Here is a 25,318-nt window from a genome sequence, read left to right on the forward strand (position 1 = left end):
GAAACTCTTTGTTGGGAGCAGATTATGCTCTGGAAGAGTTCTGCTAGACCAGTCTATTCGTTTGGCTTCATGTGGTGATGGACAGAAGAGTAGCAGTGATGTTGTCGTACATATAATCTGAACGCTGCGGACTAAATGGCTCTGACTTGTTGTTGGATTTGCACACAGAGGCATTTGGTTCTCTGAATCCACTGAAACACGTCTCAAAATTAAATCCAAATGGCGTGTTACCAGAGAGAAAATCCAAATCCATATATATATCAAGTTTCAATAAGCAGCATAATAAATCAAATTAAAATTATTGGGAAATGGGGTGGTTTACACATTACTGTTGGGATATTACCTCTGAATCTTTAGAATTTGGGAAATAAAAGGATTTCAAATGGACTTGAAGAGAATGTGAATCATTTGGCGAATAAGAATTTGATTATCATTTCACTGGAAATTACAACATGGAAATATTTAGTTTCAGTTCTGTGAATATTTCTTCCACAGGGGCTCTCTGGCCCAGCAGGACCAACAGGACCTCCAGGACCCAGAGGAGATCCCGGTGATCTGGTGAGTATGGTTCAGGACCTGGACTCACTACCCTGAGTGACTTAGTCTGACCTTGGCCCCCTTTACCTGAGGAGCGGAACTGGATGTCGGCTCACACGTGTGTGACCCGTTTTTCTTCTTTTGTGCATGTCTGCGATTGCTCCAATAAGTGCTTTTGTCCACAATTCGTGACAAAGGGACACACTCCAACTTGAACGATTCTTGATCATTTCCCAGTAGCTGACGGCTTTTTTATCACACCGCTTGCAAGAACGTGCAGTGGAAGTTTATTAGCATACAGGTCACAGTGGCTTCCGATTCATCACATTCAGGTACTTTATACACTTTGAGCAGTTATTGAAGGTTCTGATCCAACATGCATAACAAAAATGCAAACCTATTTTATTTCCTAAGATGAAAATCCAAAGTGAACCAGCAGAGTTCGGTGAATATTGATTATTTCAATGAAGACAGAGTGAACAAATGCAAAATAATCTTTCTATCCATTGCATTTATTTTTATCCTGAAACAGTTTAGAAAGGGCTGGGGTTATTGGTTATACTACTAGAATGATTTGTACTTGTATAGAGATAGAATATTTACAGGAGTTTACCGTCTAGTAGACATATGACACAAAGTAAATTTTCGTCAAACACACAGGAGCTAGAAAGAGTCAAAGGTATAAGTCAGTCAACCAGTGATTGACACATTAATTAGCTCATATTCAATATTTCATCTAATCATAATTCAAACACGCTGTAGAAATTCATGCACTTTATTCAATAAAAATAACTGTCAGTTCCAACTCTGAAATCTTGTTTACTAAAGTTTCTTTCCCTCTGACTTATATGACTACTATTCTATTCTAGGTTATTCTAACCTTGATCTTAATTATTTGCATTTTTGATGTCGTCCACAAAGATAGGTGCAAAAATGAGGAGTGCTAGTTTATACAAACATACAGACCATGTAGTCCATGCTCATGTCTTTTCTGTCTTTTCTTTTTAGGGTCCCCCTGGGCGTCCTGGTCTTGCTGGGGTTGATGGGGTCCCAGGTCCTCCAGGAACCCTGTTGATGCTACCAGTAAGACCTTAAAACACACCAAAACATGCTCATGCTTCCAAAAAGACAAAGAGACAGAGCTCTTGTTTCCTAGTGTGGTGTGGCACCATGACCACAAGGGGGGGCTGTGTGATTGAGCTTCATTCACATTTGGGTAATGCTGCGGTGGAAACTGACTCCTCCTTTTCACCAGTTCCAGTATGGAGGTGATTCCCAGAAGGGGCCAGTGGTGTCTCCCCAGGAGGCGCAAGCACAGGCTATCCTGCAACAGGCTCAGGTGCACTTCACTGAAACTCACGCTTTGTCATAGTGTTAACTTAATATTTATCAGTGATGGTCAGAGCATCTTTTTATGCAGTAGGAAGATTACTGCATGTTAAATGTCAAAGGGTACCTTGTAGCAGTTTACACAAACCACACCACTTTGTTTTTCTTTCAGCTGTCACTCAAGGGACCTCCGGGTCCAATGGGTTTGACAGGACGACCAGGCCCTCTGGTAAGACACTCTTGACCTTGACCAAATTTGCATATTTTCCAACCTCTAACCTTGGCTTTGCATTCTATACGCTCTCCTTCTCTCCCTTTCCCACCTTAACCTCATCGTTATGCATGATTAGTATTCAGATCGCTCGTGATATCTGCTTTCATTTGTGAAAGAAAACTGTAAAGTAAACTGAGAATTATTCCCACTCATTCGTTGGGTGCTATATTCGAGTCAACATTTGCATCGGCGTTCTATCACGTCCTTCATAAGCATCTTTTGCCTTTATTTTGCAGGGTCTTACAGGTCCTACCGGGCTCAAAGGAGACAGTGGAAACAACGGTCCCTCCGTACGTCCAGACATCAGTTCTGCCTCACTGCTAGCCTGCACCATACCAGTCTTTTTTGTCACAATATTGATTCCCTTTTGTCCTCTTGCCTTCCTTTTTACACCTTTTCCCATCTGTCTTGCTTTCTTCGTTTCTCGCGTAGGGGCCACGCGGGTTGCCGGGTCCTCCCGGAATTAATGGAAAGGCAGGCAAAAGGGTGAGATATCTTGAGTATTGCTTGCTTCCTCGTTGAAAACGTTTTCTATGTATTTCTATGTGCATCCTATGCTAAAAGCAAACCGGATTTTGTATTTCGTAGGGGCGTGCAGGAGCAGACGGAGGTCGTGGCGCTCCAGGTGAAACTGGCTCAAAGGTAACCTCTTCGAATCTCGCTGCACTGCTCTCGGTGACAATAACCCCATCTAAATGAGCTACGCAACAAACCCACAGATTTTATGTTAATGCAAAACATTTAAGTTAAGTTGTTCTGAATTTGTGTGAATGCTATGTTGCCAGTTTCTAGACTGTGCAACTCCTGTTGGACTTAACTTTGGATCGGATTGAGTTTCCTGTTTCTGTGGACACAGCAACATCACAGATGTTTAGGCAGTAAGGCCTTATACAATAACAAACTATCTCCATACGCGAGCATAAGCCTTTAGGTGTCAGGCAGCCCCTGGCTTATTATATGTTATTGACAATAAGGCAACTCAATACATAACAGCTGCAGGAAGGGCTTAGCAAATAAATCAGTCTCCCCTGATGCTGGGCCTGACAGAACAGCAGAGTCTTTATCAGTCAAAGCAGCATTTTAACAGACTTACAGCCAATCTGAAAGCTCGCTCTCCCTGACACACTCAGAGCAGATGGAAAGCTCTGCCAGGGGAGACTTTCAGTACAATTCTGCTAATGTTTACACATTACCGTATGTGTGTGTGTGTTTCACAGTTTAATGGTCTTGCTTCTCTATTACTTCTCAGGGTGACAGGGGGTTTGACGGCCTGCCAGGTCTCCCAGGAAACAAGGGACACAGAGTGAGTTGGATCTGGCTAACTTGACATTGCTGTTGTACCTACGCATTTAGACACTAACCTGTTAACACGGCATGCATGGATACCCCGCGCATCATATGGCAGATGTTTATTTACATACCACAATTATGATGATCGGTGCGTTTTCCGTAATGACGGTGTTGCACCAGTCAAGCAGCTGCTTGACGCAGAAGCGGTTGAACGTGTCTTAAGGGTCGCAGTTAATGCTTTTATCTTGCAGGGGGACCGAGGAAGGCCCGGTCCTCATGGGCCCGTCGGAGAGCAAGGAGAGAAGGCGAGTGCACAATCCTTTTCAAAATTTACGACTTAAACAGGGCCCAGAAACCCCATCCTGCTGCTGCGCTAATTTTTCTATTACACAGAGTTACACAAAGCGAACTCCTTTCAAGATCAGTTAATCAACTCCATAAACCATCCAGACGATAAAGCAACATAGATCTGAGCAAGCTTTATTGAAATCAAATCACTCCTGCATATTTAATTCTGCTATACTGGCATGAGTTCATTCAGTATCGAGGATTGCAAAAGACATGAAAGCTGAAAAGTTAGAAACTCAGGATTATATCAATATATGGAGGAGGGCAAGTGAAGTTTGAGAGGGAGGTCTATTAGTCTTTACACAGAGTTGCAGCAGTTGAGCTTTATCTGTCAGGCGGTGAATTTCTTTAATGAGCAATTTTCACAGATTATGTCTGTGGGGATGTGAACGTGTCCATGCCTGAGGTTGAATCCGAGGGTGCATGAGATATCTGTGTTGAATCCGGTTCCTTCTGATCTATTTTAGGGATCCGACGGACCTGTGGGACCGAGGGGGCAACCAGGCGAACCTGTGAGTATCGACGTCTGGACTGCGCACGTGTGAACACCTACATCACAACACTTACCGCGATGCTGTATTTATCTAGCGTGCTCTTGGACATATGGTCGCGAGAAACTATTTTCTTTGTGAACAATAATAGAAATTGAGTTCCACGGCAAACCCTGAAGGTGCTGTAGGAGGTCGCGTTTTAGCTCCAGGTGAAATTTTGCCGAAGCAGAACAAAAACACAAAATCGGCTGTTAATGTACAAACACTGAGCAATTTCCAACAATTCAAAAGTCCTATGAAAATAGAGCAGTCACACCTTATTAAAGCAATGCTGCATCAGTGTTCAGCCTAGCATTAACAGAGAAAAGGTCACTGTAAAAAAAAGGCACACATCTTTGAAGCTGGTGGTATATAGCATTGTAATATATTCAAATTCTATCATGGAGAGTCTACCTGAAAAGTGAAAAGTGAAAACTGAAAAGTTTAGACGGCAGAGAGACCCATTGTTTATATGTTCAGTGAACACTGGTTAACTGGTTATGACTCACACTTTATCTTTCTCCCAGTAGGTGATGTTAGGGCGCAGCGGGGTTATGTTTTTCCAAATGGATCACCCAGTGCAGGACGAAACGGAGATGCCATAAGACACGCCAGGAAAATTGACGCAGGAAAGGAGAGGAGTTAGCTGTTGTGATGAGAGAGGAAGCGATGGGAGAGCTGAGGCAGTAAGAGAAAAACACAAGACAGAAATTCGGTTGGTGGCGAGCGAGATAAGAGAGATGGAGCGAGGAAAGAGGAAAGACCAAGTCAGAGAGGGGAGAGATAAAAATCCAGGCCTGAATGATTATATTTCCATATCAATCACTTCCCAGGAGATCACAGATGTGGCTTTGGAACAGGTGGCTTGGCCAGCCTACAAAGAGGGAAGCTGACAAAAACAGAGCACACAAACACGCTCTCTCAAACAGGCTAGCGCACGCAGTCTCCGCAGTTAGGGAATGAACACACACACACAAGCACACACGCTAAAATATATGATCTGCCTCTCACTGTTTTTCACTCTCCGTCTCTTTTGCTTTTGATTTATGATTCAGTATTCCTCTCTCATCCAGTCTCATCATAAATGCAGGTTAGCTCCTGATTTGCTATGTTTTCTCTGCAGGGTTCTCGAGGTCTTGTTGGGCCAAGGGGGCCACCTGGCCCACCTGGCCAACCGGTAAGTCAACATTGCCTTGATTAGAGGATCAGAGTTGTTCAGTCTCTTCATCTCTACAAAAGGCTCTCTGCCGCATGGAATCATCAATACGCTTCTGAAGATAAACAATAAAGCTACTACAGAGTCTTTGTGTTTTATTTTTTTCTTTAGTGATCTTTGCATCCATTATTTTCTGACATTTTATCTGTGTATATTTTCTGCCAGGGAATCAGCGGAATTGATGGGGTGCAGGGGTCAAAGGGCAACCTGGTAAGTCCTGCTACCTCCATCATCACATCGTCTCACAATTACGAAGCAATCATCAGCAAATAAGATGTGCAGTCTCTTTACATACAGAAATGTCAGAGTGAGTTCTTGTTCTCAGGGTCCATCTGGAGAGATCGGGCCCCCGGGTCAACAGGGAAATCCAGGAGAACAGGTATTGCAGCATGAGTTAATCAGCTCATTAAATATAAATGTCTGGATTCCATATACGCGGTCATTCCCAGAATACATTTGTTTGTTGCAGAAAAGGTTGTTTTTTTTTCTTTATATTTTTACTTCAACTGAAGGTTAACTTTCTATTTTCTTGGCTTAGAACTTTCTGTGGCATTTGGGGAATATAAAACAGCAACAATCCATTTGCATGACATGGAAATGTATTTAAACTTGAAGGCTTATTTCCTTATGAAAGAACTGTTCTTGAAGATACAATGTTTTCACCTCACTGCAACAGAATGTAATTTTAAAATGATGGCGGAGACATTACAGTCTTAAAAAAAAAAAACATTTTCTTGCAAGCCAAATGATTCTTACCTACAATACGCGCATTCCTTATTCACACACACATCGAGAGCCGAGGGCTGAAAAGAAATGTCGTCTCCCAGCCGTCTCCTGTGACACTTAACCTGATTGATGCTTTGTTGTGGTCCAGGGCTTGCCTGGTCCTCAGGGGGCCATCGGATTGCCAGGAGAGAAGGTAGGTAGCATGTCTCTCACTTAATTTTAGAATTAAATCTCTGACCTTGTGACCCCTGTCATCACATACCCACAGGAGAAAGGCTGAGCTGGGCAGTATGACCCAGGCACTTCAGGCTCCCATTTAGAGAAGACGGGGCTAGACAGGAAATCAATACTCGAGAGGAACACGCAGGCATGACAGCCACTAGGGATAGCTGTGGCTGGTGCATAACACGGGGCCAGACTGATAAAATAAATAAAAAAATGTACTTAGTAATAAATACAATATGTCGCAGCAAAATAGGAAAAGTTATCTCCTAGGGCTGAGTTGGGTGTTATCTGATGTTTAGCTCTGTTATTCATACATCTTTATGTCCTATACAGGGTCCCCAGGGGAAACAAGGCATACACGGTCTACCAGGCATTGATGGCCCTCCCGTAAGTAAGCCCATACTTGAATACATAACAAAAAAGCATTAGCATAAACATAGATAAACATGCACGTGTCTGTGCATACCTTTAGCGTCCGGCATTTGTGCACATTTACGTAGAATTTACCACTGATACTTCATCAATGACAAGACAACTGAAAGAGCGCGTTTTATCCAAGCAATGCATTTTGGCACAGGTCATTCATCAGTAATCCAAAAACAAATAGATCCAATACAATAAGGGATCTGCACCTCCAGTACAGAAAATAGACTCATAATTAATGCAACCAAACTGCAGGTCTGCACATGTTCATATGTGCACATATATAGTACAAACCAAGTGTTAATCTTAAGTAGCTAAGAAAATAGACTTTGAAACTATTCTTTCTGTGGTTTGCCAGTAGGTGGACACAGGGGGCATTTCCAAAGCAGCATGGCATTTGAACGAAGAATAGAAATCTTCTTCCAGTGCGGCTTTTCTTATCTCCAAGAATTCATTTTAGATTGCAGTCAAACACATTTGAATGAGTTTCACACAGCACTTCACGTATTGTTCTGTAAAGCTTTGTTATACACAATAATATTGCACCGTGCTTCACTTCCTTTGCCACTGGGGATTCTGCTTTTTCAATGGCTGGCTGCGTTGAGAAATTTCAATCAAGAAGTGGAAGTCAATTTAAATATTTGTTTTTCCTGCTTCAGGGTCACCCAGGGAGAGAGGGTCCCCCCGGAGAAAAAGGCATCCAAGTGAGTCCGTGTGTCCAGACGTCGTCTGCGACAGTGTTATAGATCACCAGCGTCACGTTGTTTCTTGCAGTCTACTGCAGCCGTGCATTCACTCCTGTTAAGGCTCATCATTATGATCATTGTGTTCCAACAATCATCTTTATTGTATTAGACCATTATCCCATTAGACTAAGCATCATGTCCTTTCTCTTTCTTTTCTTCTGGAAATATAGGATAGGACAGTGACTAAGTGCAGTGTCCATTCATGTCTAGTCAGAGAGATGCATTTTCGCTGGCTGCAGTGTTGTCATAGTGATACTTTTTTTTTTCTTTCTTCATGTAGGGTTTGCCAGGTGCTCAGGGGCCTGTTGGGTACCCAGGGACTCGTGGAGTTAAGGTGAGACAAAAATTCATCATGATGCCCGGTGTATAGTCTTCTGATATATTTACTCCCTTGCACATTTAGCTCTTCTCGTATGTCGACCTGTGATGGACAAGCTGTTTCAGTCTATGACTGACAGGTGACAGGTGGAAGGGAAAGCTTGTCAGTTCTCGAGGGGACGACTAACAGCAGAGTGAGGAACATTTGATGCATAGGAGAAATGTCAGATGGAGCGGAGCTGTGTGCGTAGGAGTGGAGTAGTCCATTTTGGGCCGAGTGTGCTTTTTGAAATGAGGAATAAAAAGGCAAGCTATGAAGAAAGGGCATTTTGGTCAGTGTTTGTTTTGGCTACATCCTCAGGTTTCATATTTATCTGCTAGTTTGGTCCACCATCCTACAGGGGAAGCTTGACCTTGTTGGCTATCATTAATATGAAATGCATGTAAGGTCAATAACTGCTTAATAACTGAGCAATGTTATGTCAAGAGGAAATCAATACACGGTTACAAATGATTTCAGTGTTTCAAGATGAGTTATTTTTAACTCAAGTACAAGTGAAATACAGAATATTCTTAGAACAGGTCTGTCTGAGATGTTTTGTACTTGTTAATTGAAGTGTTTTTACTTGCTTTTCCACAGGGAGCAGACGGAGTTAGGGGTCTAAAGGGGAGCAAGGGGGAAAAGGTGAGTGAAACTGTTGTTTTTTTTGGGTGTTTTTTTGCATTTGGTTCATTGTTGTTAAATTGTTGAAAATGTTGCAATGAAGATCTTTAAAAGCAGTTATCAGAACTGTTCTCAATGCATTACAGGGAGAAGACGGCTTTCCTGGGGCCAAGGGTGACATGGGCCTCAAGGGAGACAGGGTGAGCGTCAATATCATCTTTTTTTTTCAGTTGTAGTCATTCAGAAGGGGGGGGGGGATCACTTCCATTCAACTCTCGTTCTTGACTTTTAGGGTGACAATGGAGTTCTTGGCCCTCGTGGAGAAGATGGACCAGAAGGGCTAAAGGGTCAAGCGGGAGCGTTGGGAGATTCAGGAGGTGCAGGCACAGCTGGCGAGAAGGTACATTTATCAGAAAAGAAAAGAAAAGAAAAACCTCAAAAGAAGATGATAAGAATATTAAACAGCGTGCCGAATTAAGACAATATTAGCTACACTCATATAGGAGGATAATGGAATCATCATCTTGTCGGGGCCCATGGCCTGAAGCTATGTATTTCTGATCTGGAGCTGCATACTACTCATCTGTGGTCTTGGCCTCATCAACCTGGCCTGAAGTTATTCATTCCTACCTGAATGCATAATTCTCCAACCTGCTTATGACACCGCTTATATTCATACATTATTCCAGTTAACTCACCACTAACAGAACTATTATCATCACTGGTCGTATCATGCTCCTTCTGCGCTCTTGTTTATCTACATAACAGTGACTGAGCATGAGCAGTCTAAACCTCACATGTGACAAAAATCACCTACTATATGTCTTCTACTTCAGTTTGTATCATGTTTAAACACTGCATGTATAACAGATGTATGTATCATCGTGTTCCTCCTGCTGCTCTCTTTTCTCTGTGTGCTTGTCTGACCTCAGGCAGATGCGCCGGGTCTGTTCAAGGTTTCTCCCCGTTAAAAGGAAGTTTTTCTTCATGCTAAACGTGAAGCCAATGCAACTGCCACTTGTTTGCACTCAGTTTACATTTGTAAAATCATTTGCATAAAGAAATGCTGAACATACTGATTTTAATGCCCTCGTATTTATTACATTTCAACCACCTAAAGCAAAAGTATGCGTTTAATCTTTATGCCATCACTATACGCATTAATCCAGAAAAATCTTGTTGCATTGGCACTTGCATAGTGTGCAGTATGCCACAAATAAAAGCATAAATGGATGGTTATGCACTTTTCTTTTTAATATTTATGTATTATATCTTCTTTCCTTCTTATTCTGCTTTTCTCTCTGCAGGGTAAACTTGGAGTGCCTGGTTTGCCAGGATACCCAGGAAGACAAGGTCCTAAGGTGACTTAGCCGGGATGGGCTATTATGATCAGTTAACGTGTCCTCCGGTTCCTTTATCAGATTTTTAAGCAGCGAGATGTGTGTCACTGGCTGGACTGTTTCCTGTCTGATTAAAAATAAAGCAAGATAAATGGCATATAAAAAGGGGCTATTTTATTTATAGTTCATTAGTGACATCAATTCATTACATGTTGATGAATGGTATATTTAAGGCTGTGTTGGGCTCTGGATTAGATTTGCTTTAATTTGATAGAGTAATTAATTCTAAGTTAATGAGACATTGGGACTGATGTGTGATAAATGGGAGGCTGAAGCCGATTAACCTCTACTTGTGTCCCCAGGGATCAGTCGGCTTCCCTGGTATGGCTGGGGTCCTGGGAGAGAAAGGACGAAGGGTGAGGACTTAACTGACTTTTTAATCCGCGTCACATTCTGACTTCTACAAGCGGTTGTAGAAGATGAGAACGAGAAATTCTGACTTCTTCAGAATGTGCATGTGAACATTTCCTCGGAGGATACATTGCAGAGTGATGCATACATTGTTAACCTTTACAATGCAGGGTCCAGCTGGTCAGCCAGGTCCTGGGGGGCAAAGAGGTCCTAACGTGAGTATAACTATTCATGTCATGATTTCTCAGTCTATAAAGCTATAATGACTCTAATTAAATACCATCAGTTCACCACCGCGGCTGTTGGCGCTGCTGCAGTGTTTTCATATTATCACAACATTTTCCACTTCCAGTTATGCATGTGCTAATCAGACTACTGTTTGTTTTCCAACAGGGAGTCCGGGGAGGAAGAGGAGCAAAGGGGCCCACTGGAAAGCCTGGAGATAAGGTGAATTTAGCAGCATAAGCAAAGACACATCCAGACAAAGTTATATATACAGTACATAAACACACACCTGGCACACCTCATAAATTATGAATGCATGCTCTGATTGAGTTGGACCTGCTTGTTGCTGTTCACTTGAAAATGACAGGCCATCTGGTGCAGTGAGGAGCTGCTATCTGGCAGGGGTTGCCTCTCAAGGAGCAACTTGGGACCAACTTGAAAATGTTGAAATGGCTGATGTTTAACCGTGCTTTCATTTGTGTTTTGCCTCATCTACCTGGTAGGGTTCTGCCGGACAAGATGGTCCACCAGGATCCCCAGGAGACCAGGTAATATTTTGACTAGGGTCTAACACAGACAACCCACATCTTATATGTACCCAGTAAACTAATCTTAGCATGACAGATGGGTTTTGACAATCTATGTTATTGTGTTCTAGGGTCCCCAAGGACCACAGGGAAGAAATGGTGAACCAGGACCTAAAGGGCCCAATGTGAGTGAGCTATGTTTGCCCTGTGATGTAATGTCACAAACTTTGATGTCATCCCACAATCTATACCCACATTCAGCCATGTCCAATTCATTACAATGATGTCATAAAATGCTTCCTTTTCAGGGTCCGCCCGGAAAAGATGGATTACCGGGCCATCCAGGTCAGAGAGGAGAACCAGTGAGTCACTTTCAATTTAAAAACTGCTACATATTTCTTAAAGTATTTTTTCCCTTCATGAGGCACCCTTCACAAAGAAATTTAGTCGCTATGATCTACTGTATGTGTGAGTCAACAGAGCAAACAAGTCAATAGCCAGGGCATCAGCACTGAATTATGGAAGCTGAGACGCTTATATTAAATGTAGTAAAACACTTTGCCCTTTTTCTGCAGTCCAGCGATATCAGGAACTGTGTTCTCCAGTTCACTTTTTAACCAGCAGTATTTTTCTTAGGGTTTCCAAGGAAAAAATGGACCACCCGGCCCCCCAGGTGTTGTTGGACCACAGGTAAAATTATTAGCCCATATTTTAGTAACTTTTCGAGCAAGCATCCGTGTATTTCAAATGCAGGTTTTTTTTTTTTTAAATATCTGTTATGTGTTGTGTACTGTGCACTGTGGGTGTTTGTAGGGTAAATCAGGTGAGACAGGGCCAACTGGAGACAGAGGCCATCCAGGTTCGCCAGGACCTCCAGGCGAACATGGTTTACCAGGAGCTGCCGGAAAAGAGGGTGCCAAGGTGAGTGCTTTTCATCATAATGTCAGGATCATCACCAGCCAGCAGAACCTTATTATTGTTATATAGTACCCAAGGACTTTCTCAGCCCTGCCTGAATATCATTTCTCCTGAGTCTCATCCTACCCTCTAATTTGCTAATAAATAACAGAGGAAACCTCAATGTGCAGTTGGGCACATTATGGCTCATAAAAGATAAATGTTCTTTCTTGGTGTGACTTGCTGGTTGGTGTGATTTATGACTTCATAAGGAATAGCTTAGTGCCTGCCTGGCACTTACCTTTTATCTAATCACCTGTGTGTATGTTGTTTCTAGGGAGATCCAGGTCCACCAGGAAACTCAGGGAAGAATGGCCCAAGTGGGCTCCAAGGCTTCAGAGGGAGCAGAGGGACCCCTGGTGCAATGGTAACACAAAATTTCATACATCTCTCACCAGTTCTCATTGACAAGAGCAGTTTCTCTTGAAATGTAGGGCTTGCAGCTGCGCGAAGGTTTTATCAATTAAGACTGCATTGTGAGGACTTAACCAGAAATCAATGTACTTGTCACTTTGTGAAAGGTGTTTTTGTCTGTGCCCCCTCAGGGTCCTGCAGGTCTGAAGGGAGGAGAGGGTCTACTGGGAGTTGCAGGGCCTATTGTAAGTCTGATTGAGTAAAACTTTTTTCTAACCCCGTTCCCTGCTTCACGGCATATAGAACAGTAGTATGAGGGTGTTTCCATGGTGACCGGTGAATGTGACCACTGCATTAAATAAACAAAAGGAGTGAATTCTGTCACACACTCGCCTCGCCTCACCTCTGTCTCGTCTTATTTCTAGGGTGCCACTGGAGAAAGAGGCCCTGCTGGACCTGCTGGTGCTATCGGCCAACCAGGGCGACCCGGCGGCGCGGGTCCTGCTGGGCCATCGGGAGAGAAAGGCGAGCCAGTAAGATTTGCAACACTGCTAATTTTGTTTCTCACGCAGTAATGTTCCCTAACGCACGCTGCACCATCACCTCCCACCACTTGGTAATAAACAGCATGCGATGTCGCTTTGGAATGTGTCATTATGAGACACAGAGAGAAAATATGAATGTAATCAAGCATGCTTTCCTGGGTGTGAGTTTTCCTTCCTGGTGTGACATTAATCAATGTGTCATGCTGCTATATGAGGATATTAAGTACTGTACAGTTACTAGATGTACGCTGCTTTCCCATCTGTTCCCCAGGGAGAAAAGGGTCCCGTGGGACCAGCTGGGCATGATGGGGAACCAGGACCTGTAGGGCTGCCAGGAGCTGCAGGACCTCCTGGGCCTCCAGGGGAGGACGGAGACAAGGTATTTGCAATGAACAGCATTACTGTAAGTTTCAAGCTGATGTTTGCACTTAGTTGTTCACAATTGATTATGTGAGTGCATTTTTTGTCATAGGGAGAAACAGGAGGACCAGGCCAGAAGGGCAGCAAAGGAGATAAAGGAGAATCTGTGAGTAGGAATTAACCTCATTACTTTGCATCATCAGGGGGTAGAGGACAAACTGGTTTATAATAGCTTTGGGTCCATTTATTGTAATAACTTGTTATTTAGAACCTGCATCCTCTAGTGTAATGGGCACAAGGCTTTAATCATGGTCCTACCTTGTAAATGTAAATGTGTGAACTGTTCTTCTTTTTAGGGACCTCCAGGGCCTGTTGGAATTCAAGGACCTGTGGGTCAGCCGGGACTGACCGTATGTGCCATAACTATGATTTAAAAACATATTATCACACGATACATTGGTGTGGTTTGTATAGTGTTAACTTGTCATCTTGTCATCAGGGTGCGGATGGTGAACCAGGTCCACGTGGGCAGCAGGGCATGAACGGGGCGAAAGGAGATGAAGGACTGAGGGGCTTTAAGGGGGCATCTGGACCTTCTGGATTACAAGTAAAAATCACTCTCAATTCCAAGTCTGACCATGACTGCCTCTCATGCCTGAATTCACATTTATACATTTCCTTTTAAGGGTCATGCCTCTTATTATATCTTAATGTGTAGGGAATGCCAGGACCACCAGGGGAGAAAGGAGAGAGTGGGCATGTCGGCTCAATGGTGAGTGCTACTCGGTAATCTCTGCACACACACCAGCTTCTTCAACACATTGTTTCAAGTCTATCTTTATCACCACTCTTCTGACATCATTCATTTTTGGGAATCCGACTCTTACCTTAGTGATGAATACTGCCTTAACCATATTCATCTAAAAATCTTTCAATATATTTTCCCTTGTTCCTCGTTTCTTCATTTTCTCCTCATTATTAAAAGCCGTTCCAAAGAACATGTCATGCCTTCTGTTTGAGCAAAATAATATGGTAATATTTAGTCTTTATTTTTAGTCTCCTATTATGGAACACCACGAATCAGTCACAGCATTAAAACCACTTAGCTAAGAAGTAACATTGCTCGCCTCGTAGCAATTTAATGTTCTGCTGGGAGACCTTTGGACCTGGATTGGTGTGGATGTTACTTAGACATGTACCACCAACCCAGACACTCCCACCCCATAGCAATGACACTCTACACACAGGCACACATACACAAAAATGGTTAAGGAACAACTCAAAAAGAATGAAAGGATCACAAGGCCTCCAAATTCACTAGATGCCAAACTGATAAAGTATCTGTGGGATGATCCACAGAGGCCCCTCCCCTCAACCCATAGGACCCAAAGGCCTTCACTAACAACAGTCATTTGCCAGACACCACAGGACACCCTCAGAAGGTCCATGTCCATTATCTGATGAGTCACAACAGTTTTGGAGGCACAAGAGAGACCTACACATTATTAGGAAGGTGGACATAATGTTATGCCTGATCGGCATAGATTAGAGCATTAGACAATGCTTTGCGCTGTGTCCTCACATCAGAGTAATACACTGAAATAACGCATGGTTAATTGTGATTTCTTATGATGAAGATTGAACTTTTGAATTGCATATTGAGTAAACTAATTGAGTCAACTGGGTAGAAAAATAATAGGAAGTGACTTGTTTTGAAGAGTCTGTCTGACAAGGTATTGCAAAGATTCAAGGTATCAGCAATGTGAATTACAGCTGGGACACACACAACAAGCTCGACCTTATTAAACTTTAATTAGTACCACCTATTTAGTTCATTAGTGCCAGCTGTGCTGACTTTGCTGCTGTGTGTCAAACTTGTGAGGCAACCTTTTCCTCTGCCGATAATAATTAACATTTACTGCCGCCACACTACAGGATGTGGTCTCGAGCTCCGGTCAGTGATTAGTCTTAATGTTGTTTAGACCAACGGTGCTAAGAGGTGTTGTTGGACCAGTTTTCCAACAAATCAGGCATTTTGAGCTTAGAACTGTGTTTTTCTCGTTACAATGGAAACAGACATTCTGACGTGTCATGACAGGAAGAGCACAGGGGTAATGGTATTAATTATGGTTCTGCTCCAGGTAGCGATCCTAGTAAGACAGCAAGTCAGCACACACGAGGTTAGAAAGAAAGATTATAGTGCAGACATATCACAATCATGATATGAATGTGATATGACTGCACTATGACATATGACATATCATGATAGTTCTTAGTAATGACCTTTATGCTAACTAGTCAGCCATATTAATATACCTCATGTGGTACTCCTATCTCTCTGGACTGGCTACATTTAAAAAAAAAAAATGTCCACAACAATGATGGTGAGATAAAATAAAGCCATTCAAACACTGAAACCTGTAACAATGACAGTTTCTCCTTTTCAATGTGTTCAAGGTTGAATAGCAGTAGTATTCGAAATAAATTGGCCATGACTTTATGTGCAAGAGAAATGAATGCAGACAATGAATAGGTGGTCCTGTATGTAAAAAGAAGCAAAAGATAAAAAAGAAGCGGATTGACAGAAAGGAGGCAGTGGAGCAATGGAGTAGAAGGAAGAGGCAGGGCAGTCATTGTGCGCAGGAAGACGGTGTGACAGCTGCTAATCAGATTAGCCCCAGCCTTGGCTGTCTAATGAGCATCCTCCTTTGTGACTGTCATCTCACAACGCTGTCAGCCATGAACACACGCTCAACAAGATTCTCTATAGCCTCTTCACCAGAGCCAGATTAGGGAGGGAATGCATTAAAACGGAACCAAAACAAGGGAGAGGGGGAGAGGGGAGGAGGGGGGTGGGATGCTGAGGACTCAGTGGGGAAGTTTCATTCATGTGTGAGTGTTGCGGATCACAGAATTCTCCCCTCTAATGCTGAAGTATCTCTCTGCCAGAAGGATATGCGTTTCCTCTAGTCCCACACAGTCTCTCTCTGGGCAGACTGTCTGTCTTTCTGTTCCACTGTCTTTACAACACACGGCTCACTCCAAGACCTCACAGTCATTCACAGCACAACACCACATCTACCCGACTGAAACTGAAGCCGAGCACTGCTAGGATTAATTGCCTGCCGCACTCTTGAGCTGCACAGAAGAGTCAAATCACATGCCGTCACTGGCAGACAGAATATGGTCTTGCACATCACAGGCTAGAGGTTTCTTATTAGCACGAGAGAATAAGACAGAGAGAGTGTGTGGGAAAAGTGAGGAAGAATCAGAGACTGTGTCATATCGAGGGTAATGACCTGTCTGGACGTCTTCCTCATGCCACCATAGTCATAATGATAGACACTTGGGCCATTGCATAGGTAATCCACCGTAGACTGATGTCTAACTCTTATGTAATTTAGGAGGTGCTAGCTTCCCATATTCCTTTTTCATTTCTGTGTGTTTTTCCCTGGGGACGTATCGTTGTCTGCTCTTCGATTCTAATGAAAACATTTCATTTCTTTCTTCACAGGGACCTCCAGGACAGCATGGCCCACGAGGCCCACAGGGGGCCATTGGTGGAGAGGTAGAGTGTCTCTGTTTTATTAAAATAATTTTTAATCACATATTTAGTTTACATTAAGTACATTACCCAACTACATTAAGTATATTACAGAGGCAGTTTCACTGAGGGAGAAATTACGAAAACACATACAGGTACTCAAGAGTACCAGCTAAAAGGAGCCAGCGGCGGATACACATTTACATAACACAATTATAAATATCATGTCCTGCCCAAAATGATATGAACAGCAAAATATTTTAATGGAACATACACAGATTGCAAAAGTAGACTAATAAATAGTATTAAATTAGTATAAACAATAAATGTAGCAGCACAGTCCATTTAATTCTGCAATGCTAATCAGCAACATTACCAAATTTGCTTCCTGGTAATGAATAATTGTGCATGATTTGTGTCCGTTTGTTTTTGCATTTTAATTGTGTTTCATTTTTTCTTTGTTTCTGGTTTGCTGTTTTTGAAAAAAGTATTAAGTAATACATTTGTCATTTAAAAAATAAACCGTCAGATCAGCTTTGGAATTAGACACCCTGTACATGGTGGTGACACGCTTTTGGTGGATCATAAAGAAAACACGATGGTACTGAAAGAGGAGGCACCGTACAATGGCTTATTATTCTTCTTGCACACTACATATTCTTCATACAGTATATCCAGCCTACATACGCCGTCTCTTTTGAACGCACTTTCTGCCACAGACCCTCGACTGCTTTTGAAATGTGAATTATTAAAAAGTATTACGATATAATCCCAGGGAGAGAGTTATATTTTCTGCTCTATGAATCATTAAGAAGTATTAGACTATTATCCCTGAGAGGCAGTTATATTTACTTCTAGTAATGGCCTCTACAGCCTCTCATAGCAGTCAATTATTCAGCAGTGAGCTGCAGAAAGCTGTGTGAGCCATGCAAGTGCTTCATCACAGGAAGCATGGAAGTACAGTGGTGCATAGATGGTTGGATCCATAAATGGACTGATACAGGAATAGTGGAAAAGAGCGAAATGTGGTGAGATAGCATGTGAGGAAAAGCAGCTGACAGCAGGAGTTCAGTGGTAGTGAGTGGTTGTGTTTAGCTCTAATGTTTGTGCACTCTACCGACAACGTGCCTTTACTGCGTTTGTCTCAAGACGCAAAGCACAAGACACTGACATGTACTGTATGTGTACACTCTAACTCGGGTGCACCAACACTTAACTGATGGATGGAAACCAAAATCCACCCTGCTGTGATTTAGACACATCAAAAATAGCACTGATGCTATTTTTTTCCCTGTGCTGTGATAAGTCTGTTCCAGTTTTGACGTGCTGTGAACAGAACTGCTGACAAACGGATAAAAACTACTGCGGAATACTGCAGAATTTCATTTTCAAGAATCAAATGAATATTTCAAACTTGCCCTTGTTTTATAATCTTTTGGTTCAAGCTGTTCTCTCTCCACTTGCTACAGGGTCCATCTGGGATGCCTGGTGGAGTTGGTCAGCCTGGACTTGTTGGGGAGAAGGTCAGCATTTCCCATTAGCAACTTCGCTGTGTGTGCTTGTATTTACAGTACATTAGAATTTAGGTGGTTTGTACATGTAGTTTCAGTGTGTGTGTGTGTGTGTGTGTGTGTGTGTGTGTGTGCGTGTGTGTGTGTGTGTGTGTTACACAATGTTCCCTGTCTATCAGGGTGAAGACGGAGAGGCTGGAGACCCTGGCTCAGCTGGAGAGACAGGAATTGTTGTGAGTCACATTGCTCTCAACTCATCTCATCTCATCTCACTTGCTTGTTTTGTTCAATCTTATCCTTTGTTCACTTACTGTCTCTGGCCTTTCCAATGCTGCTATTTCATTAACTTGCGTCTCAGGGTGCTAAAGGCGATGTGGGGGAAAAGGGTGATTCTGGTCCTCCTGGTGCAGCTGGGCCCGCTGGACCCAGAGGAACTCCAGGAGAAGATGGACCCAAAGGCAACCTCGTAAGTCTCTTTGGATCAGTGACATTTTCGTGCTCTAGTTGTCAGGGCAGTCATGGTGTTTTTTTTTTTTTTTGACTCACACTTTTTGTCCATAGGGTCCTATTGGATTTCCCGGAGATTCAGGGCCTCCTGGAGAACCAGGTGTTAACGTGAGTACAATAGTTACACACTTTTATCACTATCCAATAGTGCCCCGTAATAGAATCCAATCTGTCTCTGTCAAGGTACATCAGATCTATAGTTTTTGTTCATTTTGCTGAGATGCCATTTCTTAATTCAGGGAATAGACGGTGGTCCGGGGCCTAAAGGAGACAATGGAGAACCAGGCAAAGCAGTAAGCTGTGATTTTTTTTTTAAAACAAAAACACAATTCACTTACTTTAAAATTATATTGGCAACCCCAGTTCTCATCTAAGCTCAACAGACGTTTGAAGGGCCTAGTTTACAGCGTCTTTCTGACTGTTTGCACCTTTTCATTTATCTGCAGGGACCCCCAGGAGCCTCTGGGGAGCCTGGCCCTTCGGGACCTCCTGGACGTAGGGTGAGTATTTGTCACGGTGTGCATGCATGTGTTTGTAGCTATACCATTCGTTTATGTGCATTCTCAAATTGTTGTCTACTGTCTCTACCAGGGTCATGTTGGTGCAGCAGGAAAAGAAGGGAAACAAGGGATGAAGGGAGCCAAAGTATGTATAAAAACATCAAGCTTAGTGCCCATATAATGTATGGTAGCTTCCAAAATGAGCTTTTTGGATATCTTTTGTTTCTTCCTTGGATATATAGGGGACAATGGGAACCCAGGGTCCAGTGGGGAAAACAGGCCCAGTGGGACCGCAAGGGCAGCCAGGAAGGTCTGGTCCTGAAGGGCTTCGAGGCATTCCAGGCCCAGCGGTCAGTATGACGGTCACAGTTTAATTCAATTCATATTTACCATAGCCACTACAGCCGGTGTAAGTCCTGTATCTGTAATTTATGTGTTTCTTTTCCAGGGTGAACAAGGCTTAAATGGACCCCCGGGACAGAATGGACCACCAGGACCAATAGTAAGACCCATTCATGTGACCCATATGGAGACAGTGATAACACTGAAGCAAATTTAGACACACAAAAACATGTTTTATTTATAGTGTAGAATACAGCACTAATGTGAGTGACTAATACATCTGGCAATGTTAATAGGGGCCACCTGGACTTCCTGGATTAAAAGGAGACCCTGGAAACAAGGGAGATAAAGTGAGTGTTTGCCTCTTAAAAGGAAGAACACTGTGCACCTATCTAAACCCAGAGACACACTGGTGACGAACCATGTCTCACTCCCCAGGGTCATGGTGGCTTGATTGGTCTAATTGGCCCTCCAGGAGAGCCTGGTGAGAAGGGAGACAGAGGTCTACCAGGAAACCAGGGATCGCAAGGACCCAAAGGAGATGGGGTATTTATGGTTTCATCATAATGTAACTACACGTCCAAATAAAGGAATATTATTCACTGACAAATATGGTTGTGCACAGGGTGTGTCTGGACCACTTGGTCCCACTGGCCCACCTGGACCCCCTGGACTCGCGGTACGTGATATACTTCTTACAACAATGTGATTTTCTTTATCTACGTATGAACATCGAGCTCTGTGATTTTGAGTGACCAATCAATATATGCCAACATATCAGTGGAATATACTTATATATTATCATTACCCATCTTTGATGAGGTAATGACTTCAAGCTTGTGTACAAATTTGAAATGCAAAAATAAGTCTCAGTAATGAGCAACAGACCTAACTGCAGGTTCACAGGCCAGTGTTGCCAAGTAAGTGTCTGCTTTTATTCTCTAATCATGCTTACATTTTAATTTATGTTTTTAATACTTACTTTATCTTCACAACTGTTAGGGTCCATCTGGGGAGAGGGGATCCAAAGGAGACATGGTGAGTTACCGTTCCAGTATTCACACCTCTGCTTGGTAAGCAGCTGCTCAGACCATATGTTGGGCAAAAGAGAGAAAGTGTGTTTGTTGGCTTAAACCATACTCACGACACTCTGCTGTGTCCGCTGCCTGTCTTTGGATCTAAAAGCCCACTGTAAAACCATGTTTGCCTTCTATGTGATTTTTCCATTGGACCATTTTAATAGGATTTGGTTTTGGAGTGTGGTGCCACACAACCACTATAGTATGTCTTGACAGTCAAGGCTGTGACCACAGAGTGCTGATGCACACAGATGGATAATCCTATAAAGCAGCAACCATATGTGCCTGGATGAAGCCTGGATTGAGCCAAGAGATGTGAGAGAGGCACCAGGTGAGACATGATTGACATAAAGTTTTGTCCACTTCTATTTTCCAGGGGGCTGTTGGTCCCAGGGGAGATCTTGGCCCTGCTGGCCCCCCAGGACCCCCGGTATGTACCTCCAATGATGCACTTCACGGCTTCCCCAGTGTTAGCTTTATCCTATTGCTTTCCTTTTGACGTGTAGTTCACCTCTCTGTGATACCTTCAGGGACCCCCTGCGACAATGATTGAGCCTCTGCCCATAAGGGAGGGGAAGCGGAAAAGAAGAAGGCACTCAGAGCGGGCAAGAGGAGCAGCCCCAACCAGACAGGAGGATATAGATTTGGACACAGAGGAGCTCCTCCAGGGAGATCAGCCTTTGGAGGATATTGAGGGAATGGAGGAAGTCTTTGCCACCCTCTCGTCTATGAAAACCGAAGTGGAGCTCATGAGGAGGCCCCTTGGAACTTTCGAGAGCCCTGCCCGAACCTGCAAAGAGCTCATGATGGTTCAGCCTCACTACAAAGATGGTTGGCAAAATAGTGCTACATAGTTTATGCATATTTGATCACCTTTTGTCACCTTACTTCATCTTTTGCTTGACTGCTTAGTATTCTTATGTTCTTTGTAGGAGACTACTGGATAGATCCTAACCAGGGCTGTAATCGAGACTCCATCAAGGTCTATTGTAATTTCACAGCTGATGGAGAGACCTGTCTCTACCCTGACAAAAGGATTGAGATGGTGTGTCTTTTGCTGTCACCCTTTACAAAGCCGACCTTGTCCTATTACATTTGGAGCACAAATCACTCCTTGTGTCCACTGATGCTAATATGCTCCTCAACATGCTTCTTTTTATCCCTCTGTCTGTGCAGGTAAAATTAGCAGCATGGAACAGAGAGAAACCAGGAAGCTGGTACAGCCAATACAGGAAAGGCAAGCAGGTAATAAATAAATTAAATGCATAAATCAGTTGTTTGCAGTTGCATAAGTCTTTGCAGCTCATGGAGGGTTTGAATGGCAAGCATGCACTGGATTGAGGTGTGATATACAGTACGGTATATATTTATACGAGTGTTTACCTAAGTGCGTATCCAGTCACGGCTCATTTCTGCATATGAATGTTTATGTATATTTAATCAATCTGCTCCCTGCATAATATGGTGTTAACTAATTAGGGTATGTTCGATGAGACAGCTGATTTTATATTACCAGCAGATGGTTTCAGCAGTGAGAAGGATACATTCGAAATCACTGGCAGCTGTGTCTCATTGACTGGCATTCATGGCCACTCATGTGCACCTGACCAGCGGTCTCATAGACCTCCCAGAGCTGCCATCAAATCTGTCTTTACTGATTCTCTCCCACAAGGTCACAGCAGTAGCTGGGTCATGTGTTGTCCTTGTATCCCTCTACTTTCTACTTAATCTCACTTCTGTTTTCACCCTTCACCCAAACATGTAAACTGAGATTTCCCATGGGAGAAAACATGTTTTGTGGGGTGCATTTCTAATTGTTTGTTTCCCTGTGGCGAAGTGCACTAATGATTTTCTCTTTATGGTATTTAGTTCTCCTACAATGACAGGAACGGGAACCCTGTTCATGTAGTCCAGCTGACCTTCCTAAAACTATTAAGCGCCACAGCCAAGCAGAGCTTCACCTACACTTGCCAGAACTCAGCCGGCTGGTACGACAGGACGTCCCGTTCTTATCAGCACGCCCTCCGCTTCCGGGGCAGCAATGATGAGGAGCTGACTCAAGCCAAAAGCTCTTTCATCAAAGCTGTGCATGATGGATGCCAGGTGAGTGCTGCGAAATGCCACGGAAAGGGACTAGCTGGACAAACAGGAATTAGCCGTAATAGAACTAATGTGTTTGTCAATGGTGTTGCTGATGTCAGCTTGTACTTGATTCAAGTGTGCGTAACTATCAAATTACTGGCTTGAGTAGGGATTTAGACTAGAGTGGCGAGAGCTAGTTAGTTGATTTAAGCCAAGCAAATTCTAATAATGGCTTTAATGTTTCTCTTTCAGTTCCGCAAAGGTCAGGAACAGACTGTTTTAGAGATTGACTCTCCCTCAGCGGAGCTGCTCCCTATCATAGATGTGGCTCCAACAGACTTTGGCAACAACAACCAGAAGTACGGGTTCCAAGTTGGACAAGTTTGCTTCAATGGTTAACAACAACGAAAAGCACATAAGAGGACCTGCACATCACGTTTTCAGTGAACACAACTGGACATTAACCACTGCCCCAGCAATATTTATTATGTTATGTTCCTATATGTGGTGGTTCTGTGGTATTTTATTTAAGACTTTTCAACAGCCACTAGAAAAAAAAGTTTCATTGTCTCTCCAACAATAAGAAGAATGTTAAGAAACAGAATATGCAACGTTGGGAAAAAGCACATTTACCAAAGGGAACTATCCCAGTTATATATATTTAATTGTTCTATGTACTTTTTATTTTATTTTCTCTGTCTTGATTGTGCTGTAAGTAATCCTCTAGAATTATGAGAACTGCGCCACTTGTAAACGACCACTTATAAAGAGGACAGTTGTGTCCGATCGACGGAAGGAACAGTTTGTCTTTCTGTGGTGTGGGTCAGCTGAGTGGGACTGTGCAGACCACGGATGAACTTGCTACCTAATGTTTTTCCATGGACGGATTAAATTACGAGACGTCACCATAGTCATTTGCGTGCTTGAATTTCACTAGAATAACAATTGCATAGCAGTTGTGAACTAGCCCTGAATATTAATTCCACCCAAGCACTATAATTAATTTCCTGTGTGCACGAATGATAAATTGTCCTTTTTACCCTTCAACTGCAGTTTGCTCAGTGAATTACCTTGATTTGTATTCATTAGGTGTAGCTAGTTATTGAACCTGACACTTACTTGAACGAATTAGGTTGTTTCCTTTATTGGACTGCTTCCCCCCATGAGCTTGATAAGGTTTTCAAGCCCTACACAAAACAGTACTTTATATGTTAGAATAACATCCTTTCTACTCCGGGTTTATGCTGCCTATGATATACTCGAACACCTATGATTGGGATATTTCAAGGCAAGAAATAAGAAATAATAATACTGGTAAAAAAAAAGGAAAAAAAAAAAGGTTTTCCAGTCTAAATTGCAGTCCTCTATACCAAGAGACATGTATCCCTTGAAAGCATTTTATAATTGTTGACATAACCAGTTTATGTTTTTCTGCCGTAGGTTTTTTGTTTCTCTCGTTTGTTCATATGTTGAAATTCTTTCACAATGCGTTGCTGTTCATTTGCCGGGATTCGCTCTTCGGTGGTGCTAAAGACGATTCTGTTATTTTATTTTTATTTTGTGTGTGTGTGTGTTACTATGTTTGTGTGTCTCTGTGGGCAGGATTATGGGACTAGAAAGTGAGAGGGTTATTGCTCTTTCAGCAGAATGCAATGCCCTCGGGGCTGGGAGCTGGTCTGTTTGTTTGGGGTTTTTTTGCACATCTTCTGGCCGATTGTGCCAACTTTTACGGGGGCAGTGAAATGAGGTTAGGAACAGTTCCAAGCAATGTGGCTGAAAAGAAAAATTTAAACAAACTTAAATCCATTTTATGGATAGATAGCACCTTTCGTACTGGCTTATGTAGACAACACCAAATGAGCGATTGCGGCGTCAAATGCATTTTAGTAATTCCAGCGTTATTGCATAACTTTGAATCAAAATTGTGTCACACAGCAGTAAAGTGACCTTTTATAGTGTCGTGCCACCATTCACTGCATGTGGAGCAGCTCCTGGATTGGTTTTTAGTTATTACGGAGTGCCCGTGTTTGACTTAACAAATGGAGGTGTGTATATATTACAGAAATGACACATGCATGTAAATTCTATTTTATGGTTGATTTTCCCTTCAGCAAATTGAATTTCCTAATGCTCCAACTACCTCCGCTGACTCGAATGGTAGACTGCGTATCTGGACGTGTAATTCTGCTATTCACTCCCGCTGTTCTGTTTGTTTCATTTGAACGGGAAAGTTATTAACTCCTCTCATCCTGTCCCATCATGCACTGCCCCTCCTGTGTATAGTGTTTGTATTTTATATTCTGTACAGATGTTCTGAGGACTTTATGAGCAATAGCCGGTTGCCCGGATGAAAAACAAATGCATTTGTCAAAAGTTGATGTGCAAATAAAAATAAGAAATCAGCCGGT

The 25,318-nt window shown here is 42.8% G+C and overlaps 1 protein-coding gene across 4 annotated transcripts in view; it reads left to right on the forward strand.

The window, feature by feature from the left end:
* Positions 1-25,312, forward strand: part of col5a3a (collagen, type V, alpha 3a) — a 43,065-nt gene extending 17,753 nt beyond the window's left edge. For all 4 annotated transcript variants that reach the window (XM_047572501.1, XM_047572502.1, XM_047572503.1 and 1 more), the window contains 57 exons: positions 496-558; positions 1,546-1,620; positions 1,793-1,876; positions 2,039-2,095; positions 2,377-2,430; positions 2,573-2,626; positions 2,729-2,782; positions 3,390-3,443; positions 3,682-3,735; positions 4,246-4,290; positions 5,432-5,485; positions 5,690-5,734; positions 5,850-5,903; positions 6,399-6,443; positions 6,809-6,862; positions 7,558-7,602; positions 7,925-7,978; positions 8,603-8,647; positions 8,773-8,826; positions 8,919-9,026; positions 9,934-9,987; positions 10,329-10,382; positions 10,548-10,592; positions 10,771-10,824; positions 11,106-11,150; positions 11,261-11,314; positions 11,438-11,491; positions 11,766-11,819; positions 11,943-12,050; positions 12,364-12,453; positions 12,632-12,685; positions 12,866-12,973; positions 13,257-13,364; positions 13,458-13,511; positions 13,702-13,755; positions 13,845-13,952; positions 14,064-14,117; positions 16,860-16,913; positions 18,359-18,412; positions 18,580-18,633; positions 18,759-18,866; positions 18,962-19,015; positions 19,147-19,200; positions 19,354-19,407; positions 19,499-19,552; positions 19,650-19,757; positions 19,856-19,909; positions 20,046-20,099; positions 20,188-20,295; positions 20,375-20,428; positions 20,752-20,787; positions 21,205-21,258; positions 21,359-21,659; positions 21,761-21,873; positions 22,005-22,073; positions 22,698-22,931; positions 23,163-25,312. In XM_047572501.1, coding sequence (XP_047428457.1) covers positions 496-558; positions 1,546-1,620; positions 1,793-1,876; positions 2,039-2,095; positions 2,377-2,430; positions 2,573-2,626; positions 2,729-2,782; positions 3,390-3,443; positions 3,682-3,735; positions 4,246-4,290; positions 5,432-5,485; positions 5,690-5,734; positions 5,850-5,903; positions 6,399-6,443; positions 6,809-6,862; positions 7,558-7,602; positions 7,925-7,978; positions 8,603-8,647; positions 8,773-8,826; positions 8,919-9,026; positions 9,934-9,987; positions 10,329-10,382; positions 10,548-10,592; positions 10,771-10,824; positions 11,106-11,150; positions 11,261-11,314; positions 11,438-11,491; positions 11,766-11,819; positions 11,943-12,050; positions 12,364-12,453; positions 12,632-12,685; positions 12,866-12,973; positions 13,257-13,364; positions 13,458-13,511; positions 13,702-13,755; positions 13,845-13,952; positions 14,064-14,117; positions 16,860-16,913; positions 18,359-18,412; positions 18,580-18,633; positions 18,759-18,866; positions 18,962-19,015; positions 19,147-19,200; positions 19,354-19,407; positions 19,499-19,552; positions 19,650-19,757; positions 19,856-19,909; positions 20,046-20,099; positions 20,188-20,295; positions 20,375-20,428; positions 20,752-20,787; positions 21,205-21,258; positions 21,359-21,659; positions 21,761-21,873; positions 22,005-22,073; positions 22,698-22,931; positions 23,163-23,309 — 4,122 coding nt within the window. In that variant the 3' untranslated portion in view covers positions 23,310-25,312. The remainder of the gene's footprint in view (positions 1-495; positions 559-1,545; positions 1,621-1,792; positions 1,877-2,038; positions 2,096-2,376; positions 2,431-2,572; positions 2,627-2,728; positions 2,783-3,389; positions 3,444-3,681; positions 3,736-4,245; positions 4,291-5,431; positions 5,486-5,689; positions 5,735-5,849; positions 5,904-6,398; positions 6,444-6,808; positions 6,863-7,557; positions 7,603-7,924; positions 7,979-8,602; positions 8,648-8,772; positions 8,827-8,918; positions 9,027-9,933; positions 9,988-10,328; positions 10,383-10,547; positions 10,593-10,770; positions 10,825-11,105; positions 11,151-11,260; positions 11,315-11,437; positions 11,492-11,765; positions 11,820-11,942; positions 12,051-12,363; positions 12,454-12,631; positions 12,686-12,865; positions 12,974-13,256; positions 13,365-13,457; positions 13,512-13,701; positions 13,756-13,844; positions 13,953-14,063; positions 14,118-16,859; positions 16,914-18,358; positions 18,413-18,579; positions 18,634-18,758; positions 18,867-18,961; positions 19,016-19,146; positions 19,201-19,353; positions 19,408-19,498; positions 19,553-19,649; positions 19,758-19,855; positions 19,910-20,045; positions 20,100-20,187; positions 20,296-20,374; positions 20,429-20,751; positions 20,788-21,204; positions 21,259-21,358; positions 21,660-21,760; positions 21,874-22,004; positions 22,074-22,697; positions 22,932-23,162) is intronic.
* Positions 25,313-25,318: the final 6 nt, after the last annotated feature.

This window comes from Mugil cephalus, chromosome 20 (genome assembly GCF_022458985.1).
Source record: "Mugil cephalus isolate CIBA_MC_2020 chromosome 20, CIBA_Mcephalus_1.1, whole genome shotgun sequence".
NCBI classification, from domain to species: Eukaryota; Metazoa; Chordata; class Actinopteri; order Mugiliformes; family Mugilidae; genus Mugil; species Mugil cephalus.